Below are 7,579 nucleotides of genomic sequence, written 5' to 3'. Positions count from 1 at the left end.
TTTCAGATTAGGCCAACTGAGACTGAAGAAGTCAGTGCATTGTTGTGTCATCTTTTGTCCGTGTTCACCGATGTGTGCTACAGGGTTTATAAAGTCAGCATTAGTTCTGAGTAAAAGCAACCCGGACTACACACTAATCCAGGGACAGGCATGAAGATTCACTTTGAGTTTTAGTAAAAAAGCAGCCAAGTCTGCAGACTTAACTTCACGAACAAGGAAGAATGGAGGATCCAGAGGATGGCATAGCAGTCATCGGCATAGGATGCAATTTCCCAGGAGGTATAATTGGACCGAGGCTTTTTTTCTGCGTTTATTTTTCCTTTAAGGTAAATGATTAAATTATTATGATGCTCTAATGTGTTTTAGGTGACACACTGGAGAATTTTTGGAGGATTCTGCTGGAAGGAAAGAACTGTGTGGTAGATATTCCAGCAGAGAGGTTTGACACAAAGCTTTGGTATGATGCTGATGATAAACCTGGAAAAACACAAACGACAAAAGCAGCTCTGATCGAGGGGTGAGAGTCATATCAGTTTGGCCCGAATAGATGCTGATCTGTTCTTTCAGAGATTATTAATTATGGTGGATCTACTTTTATATCCTAGGTTTAATGAGTTTGATCACAAGTTTTTTGGCATCACTGAGGCAGAGGCTGATTTCATGGACCCTCAGCAGAAACTCCTGCTTCAGTGTACTTTCAGAGCATTAGAAGATGCAGGCATAGCTATGGAAAGCATCAGTGGAGGCAGAACTGGTGTTTACATAGGTGACTACTACTATTGTTGTGCGATACATTTAAAATTCCAAGTCCAGTTTCGTGATGCATAGATTGTGACTTACTATGCTTGATTTTGGTGTTGCAGGTCTTATGAACAGGGATTACGAGATGCTGCGAAGTAACAGTCCAACTACAATGACCCACTATAGCGGCACTGGGACGGCCACGAGTTTGGCTGCCAATAGAATTTCCTTCGCCTTTAATCTCACTGGCCCTTCTTTTGCCATTGATAGTGCCTGTTCTTCATCTTTGGTGGCTGTACATGTAGCCTGCCAGGCTCTAAAGCAAGGTATTTGGTTCTTTCCTCCCAGCAAACGCCACCTCTAAAAAGCAAGTCAGTCGAGGAATTGCATTTAAATATTCTGTAATTCCTTTTCAATTAGGAGACTGTGAGATGGCTCTGTGTGGAGGTGTCAGCTGCATAATAGAGCCAAGAGTGTTTGTTGCTCTCAGCAAGGCCAAGATGATCTCACCTGAGGGAACCAGCAAACCTTTCTCCATCAGAGCAGATGGCTATGGCAGAGGGGAGGGCTGCGGAGTTGTTCTCCTGAAGCCTCTTAAAAACGTAAGTGAATCATTGTTTGTTTCTTTCATTTAATGTACTAATGAAATAGTTTAGTCTGGTAACAGCGCGATCTTCTCTACAAAGGCTATTAAAGACTGCAACAAAATATGGGGTGTCATCAGCAAAACGGCAGTGAACCAAGATGGTCACTCAGTTACTCCAATCACCAAACCCTCCATGACACAACAAGAGGAGCTGCTGCGAAGAATCTACTCAGAGTCTGACGTCGCAGATGTCCAGTACATAGAGGCACATGGAACTGGGACCCCAGTTGGAGACCCAACTGAGGCAACAAGTATCTCAAATGTCATTGCTAAAGCCAGACCTCATGGTTCAGAGACACTGCGCGTTGGCTCTGTGAAGAGCAACATTGGACATACAGAATCTGCAGCAGGAGTGGCTGGACTCATTAAGGTGCTCTTAATGATGAAGCATGAGACCATTGTTCCATCAGTTTTCTACTCTGAAGACAGTGCCAGTGTAGATGTAAAAGCTCTGAGTATACATATTCCAACTGAAGCCACAATATGGGAAACAAATGGATTAGTAGAAAGGGTAGCAGGCATCAACAGCTTTGGGTTTGGAGGGACAAATGCACATATAATTGTTAGAGAGTACAAGCAAACCACTGTTCGTAAACATATCCCAAAAATCTGCCCTAAATTCTTAGTAATATCTGCAGCCACTGAGAAATCACTTATACTGTGCATCACTGACACCTACCAGAGGCTATGCAGTGATCCGACAGTTGACTTACAGGCATTGTCCTACACCTCAGCATGTGGAAGGAGCCATTCCAGACACAAATATAGGAGGGTCTTCCTAACATCGTCCCTCTCAGATTTACAACATCAGCTGACATCTGCGCTGAGGACAAAGATAGAGTCACGAAAGACTGACACGCAGGTGGTCTTTGTATTTTGTGGAAACGGGGTTGCCTACAGGGGTATGTGCAAGCAGCTAATGAGAGAGGTTCCTGTTTTCAGAGATAAGGTCAAAGAAGTCGAGAAACTCTTCCAGACACATAATAATATCAGCATCGGTAAATGGCTCGCTGGTGACTGTGATGACGATTTTAGCAAGCCACAAGTGGCCCAGCCTCTTCTTTTTGCTATTCAGCTTGGCATCACCAATCTCCTAAAGCACTGGGGAATCAAACCTAATGCAGTGCTTGGACACTCTGTCGGTGAGGTTGCTGCAGCTCACTGTTCTGGCCTCTTGTCTCTTCGAGATGCTGTTAAAGTGCTGCACAACCGCAGCACTCTTCAGAGCAAGGTGACGCGAGGGAAAATGCTCGTGGTCAGTAATGTGGCTGTTGAAAAAGTGTTAGAGGTGCTTCAGCTGTTCGCTGGCAAAATTTGTGTTGCAGCTTTCAACAGCCCCCAGTCCTGCACACTGTCGGGCGATGAAGATGCTATAGACATCCTCCACGAAAGGCTAAAGCTTCTGTTTACAGACAAAAATGTCTTTCTGCATGTCTTGGATGTTCCAGCAGCATACCATAGCCATTTGATGGATCCTATACTAGAAGACATTGAGAGAAGCATAGATGTTTTAAAGGCCAAGAACATTGAATGCAAACTTTTTTCGACAGTGACTGGAGACGCGTATTCAGATGGCGACTTTAGCACTGGCAGGTACTGGGCAAAGAACATCAGACAGCCCGTTTTATTTGAGAAGACACTGCGTGCTGCCACCGAAGGTGAGCAGCCATTGAGAAATGTTGTCTTTGTTGAGATCGGCCCTCGCAGAGCTCTGCAGAGGAACATACATGAGATTCTGGGAAACGACGCCATAGTTCTTCCCTCTGTTCAGCCACAGACAGACTGTGACACAATATTTTCTACGGTGGCAAAACTATTTGAACTGGGCATAAATGTGAACTGGCATCAACTCTACAGGGGTTGCGAGACATCACCCACAGCTCTTCCAATATACCAGTTTGACAATTCAAAGAAACATTTGAATTTTGAGGACGTGAGAAAAGGTGATGAATTGACTGCGCTTTCTCCACAAACACCTATATCCCAAATAAAGCAGAACGAGTACACGTGTAATCTCTCATTAGAGACAGCGCCATATCTTTGGGAGCATAAAAACAATGGGATCTCCATTGTACCAGGTGCATTTTATGTTGATCTAGCTTATGCTTCAGTCATGGCGAGTTTAGGCCCAAAGAAACCTGTGTCTCAGCTGCAGCTCAGTGTGAGATTTGAAGGTCTGTTTACTCTCAGCTCAAACCGTCATCAGTTTAAAGTGACACTGAAACATGCAGAGAATGTGGGGTCATTTAAAATACAGTCTTCTGTTGCAACACATGCCTCTGGTAAATACAGGCACACAGATAGCCAACCACTATTGGAGGAACCAACCATTTGTCTTGACACGATCTTTCAAAGGTGCAAACTGGTTATGACGAGAAAAGAAATCTATTCGATTCTTTCACAAGCAGGATTCGATTATGGCACTGTCTTCAAACAGCTTGACAAGGTGCATTTTGGAGATGAATTCAAGGAAGCTGTGACAACAATTCAAGTCCTCGGAGAACTTTCGAATCAACTTCATGACTATTTCATCCACCCTGTGGTATTAGACTATTTCCTGCAAATGACTGCAGTGGTAGCTATTGGACGGCCAACGGCTAAGCAGGGATTCCCTTCAGCTATTGGTAGTGTCACCAGTTCAGCACCACTGCAGGAGAAAATGCTCCTGTACTTGCGAGCAACTCATGAGACTTCAGACTTCCTTGAAGTGTGTGGTTGCTTTTGCACCATGGGTGGAAAGGTTCTTGTGGAACTTAAGGCAGTTAGGATCTCATTTCTGGACAATTGCCCAAATGCTTTTCAGTCTTTGTTCTTCAACAATGAAATAATCACAATTCAAGATGTGAGAGACTCAAAAAACTGCAAACTAAAAGCAATAATATTTAAAGATAAACTCGGGATCGCTGAAGGACTTAGACCATATACACACCCAGACTCGATCATTGTGGAGAGCAGAGACAACTGGATGCCAGATGAGCTTCGTAATTTTGTTCAACATTCACTTGACGCCAATGTGGAGCTCACAGATATCCTATTCATCTGGGCCGTCGAAAATCTCAGTCACTTGTCATCCGAGAAGATGCTGGACTGCTTGGTTACTTGCTGTGAGCTATTTCGCCAGACTGTTCTAGCCTTGAAAGAGAGCAAGCAATCGCGCACTGTCCGTGTCATAACCTACAGATCGGCAGAAATCGCTGTGGACCATGTCAGCCCTGGTTTTGTGCTATGTGGTATGGCAAGAGCCTGTGCGGCCGAGATGGCAGGTCTCTCTTTTCAGCTGATTGACCTGGCTTCTGTGACCAGGGAAGAAATTGAAACGCTGGTTGGTGTAATAAACACCTGCAAACAACAAGAGGTTATGATCAACAAAGGCAAGGCATCAGCAACAAGAATAGTACGGACTCCAGTGAGGGACAGGGGTCAGTGGGAGGCTGACACAAAATCAATGCCTTGGAACAACTTTGTTCTACGGACAACTGATCCTTACAGAATGACTGGGCTGTCTGCCATCCCCTGTGACACAAACAGCAATGGCATCCCAGAGATGTCAGTGGAGATTCAGCTAACCAATGTGTGTGTGCATTCTTCGGATTTCTTTCCCGTCACCACATCACATTTGAAATTTGGCAAGACATTTTATTGGAACAAGCACACCTCTCACAATCACAAGCTCCTGGCTTTAGATTTCAACGGCATAGTTACGGCCGTCGGGAAAGACGTTCACAACCTCAGAGTGGGAGATCACGTGGCCTCATGCTATCCAGCTGCTGCCACTGCAAGGATGATAATTCCTGAAGCTGTGTGCTGCAGCACAAAGAGGCTCCCATTTCTTAAAGAGGTACCATGTGTGTCGTACTTCATACTGGCATGGGAGATCCTGCGGTTAATTCAACCTGTCAAAAAGGCACAGCACAAAAAATTGACTGTTATCTCCTCAAACTCAGCCTCTGCGCTAATGAAAGTTCTGGCTCTGGCAGCGAACAGGTCAGGTTGGAATGTTTCCACTCTGCTACATTTCAGTGGTGAAGCTCTGAATTTGGATCAGAGCCACGCGGTTGTTTTTCTGCCCCCATTCGAGCTCTCTCGGCAACTGAATTATGACAGTGGACATCTCGAAAGACGCGTTGTTTTCGTGTGTGCCAATCAAATGTCTCCCTCCCTAACAGCAAACATGCTCGCACTGAAAAGTGAACACACGCGTGTTCATAAATTGGATGTGAGTAGTGTTTTTCAGAAATCCAATCTACGAGCACAAAACACGATTGTCTCCAACTGGCTAATTTCATTAGGCTTTGGGTCCTTTTGTCTACCGTTTAAAAAGAAGACATTTCAAGCATCGGGTACAGATGCTGCTCAGACCAATGCACATTGTGAGTCCTACTTCACCACAAAGACAGTGCAACTGGTAGTTCTAGACCACAGACAATCTGATTGTCCAGTGTCAGACATTCCTTTGCTCACAAGTCCCAGACCACTCTTCAAACAAAACTCTGTTTACGTTGTCACAGGAGGCCTTTCTGGTTTGGGACTTGAGACGGTGAAGTTCATCGCTTACAACGGTGGAGGCTGTATTGCAATACTGTCCAGAAGATCTCTGTCAGATGAAATGCAGTTTGAGATGGACCTCCTCCAGAGACGATACGGGGTTGCTATCATAAATGTGCAATGTGATGTTTCTGTGACGATGCAGGTAGTGAATGCTGTCTCGAAGATTGAACAGAGATTCCCATCTTGTCCAATCAAAGGAGTGTTTCACAGCGCTGCAGTATTACACGATGCACTCATTGAAACCCTCGACGAGGCAAGTATCCGAAAGGTGCTGCAGCCCAAAGTCAGCGGTGCTCTAAATCTCCACTACGCAACACTTCACAACAAACTGGATTATTTTGTGTGCTACTCATCCATCTCTTCGTTCATTGGCAATGCCGCCCAGTGTAACTATGCAGCGGCCAATTCTTTCCTCGACACATTTTGTCGTTATCGGAGAAACCTCGGGCTCGCTGGACAGTCCATTAACTGGGGACCTTTAAACCTCGGCCTCTTGTTGAACAAAGAACATTTCCAAAAGTTCCTAGAAGCAAAAGGAATGATCGTAATGGATGTGTGTGAGGCTCATGAGGCACTAAAAGCGTGTCTCTGGATGAATAGACCACAACAGGTTGTATGCAAGTTCAACTTCCGAAATCTCAACATTCATGTCCTTTCACAAAATGCCTCCCTGAGAGAACGACTGTCATCTTTAGTGGAAGTGGAGCTCAAAGACGGTAAAAGTATTGAACCCAGGTTACAGCATTTATTGTCTGCACATGAAAGCATAAGAAGAATAGTCAGTGACATAAGTAATGTCAGTGCAGATGAGCTGAATGACGGCTCTGCTCTGTGTGCACTGGGCATTGACTCAATGTTGGCCATGACTCTGCAGAACAAGATTTTCCAGGAGACAGGTGTCAATGTACCTTTAGCTAGAATACTGGACCCCAACAGTACACTAGGAACTTTGGTGACTGTTGTATCAGAGAATAATTTCATGTAATATGTCATAAAACATTCTGTATCTGTTTTCTGTATATGTATGTGCCTGACAAGTTCTCAGAAAACTCTCTACAATGAGTGTGATGATCAGTATGATAAGTGGTTCAGTTTAGTGAAGAAATGTTAGTCAGGCTGCAGTTTTGCATAAAATATACTTAATTCTGTTATAAATCACTCAGCAGATGAGCCGATTAGATTAAAGGTTAAGATGGTGTTAAATGATAAAGCTGTTTTAAATTTGTATTGTTTTATATATGTAATTATATTTACTCCACTAACCTGAGTTTGTCTGATAAACCTTATGTCTCTTAAGTCCTTTGCCAAGGTCATACACTTTGACATGGGTCCAGTGTTGATTAAAGGTGCTTCAGACTCTATACAGTCGCCGTTTACGATGAAAGAAAAATCTGTAAAAACCTTTTGTCTATTGTTGTAGGATTAAATATGAAATGGATTTAAAATGTCTAGACTTTGAAATTACTTTTCTTAATTTTGTAAATTTTAAGTGAATGCTGATTTTAGACAGTGAACACTTCATGATGGAGACTCAGGTGACAAAATTGGAGCTCCTTCAAATAAGCCCATTCTGTCAACTATGTAGATTAGCAGATTTTTATTGCGTCAATATAAAGTAGAAGATAAATTGTTGCCATAAGTTAC

At 43.7% G+C, this 7,579-nt stretch overlaps 1 protein-coding gene across 1 annotated transcript; it reads left to right on the top strand.

Moving 5' to 3' along the window:
* The first annotated feature begins 221 nt into the window (after nucleotides 1–221).
* Nucleotides 222–7,300, top strand: pks1 (polyketide synthase 1). Its single transcript, XM_067486916.1, has 6 exons — nucleotides 222–279; nucleotides 367–517; nucleotides 606–766; nucleotides 864–1,067; nucleotides 1,162–1,343; nucleotides 1,428–7,300. The coding sequence occupies exons 1-6, from the start codon at nucleotides 222–224 to the stop codon at nucleotides 6,918–6,920; spliced, it is 6,249 nt and encodes a 2,082-aa protein (XP_067343017.1). The 3' UTR covers nucleotides 6,921–7,300.
* The last annotated feature ends 279 nt before the right edge of the window (nucleotides 7,301–7,579 follow it).

The sequence above is a fragment of the Channa argus genome, chromosome 19 (assembly GCF_033026475.1).
Source record: "Channa argus isolate prfri chromosome 19, Channa argus male v1.0, whole genome shotgun sequence".
Taxonomy (NCBI): Eukaryota; Metazoa; Chordata; class Actinopteri; order Anabantiformes; family Channidae; genus Channa; species Channa argus.
The sequence above is the reverse complement of the archived record's forward strand: the minus strand, read 5'-3'. Positions and strand labels throughout refer to the sequence as shown.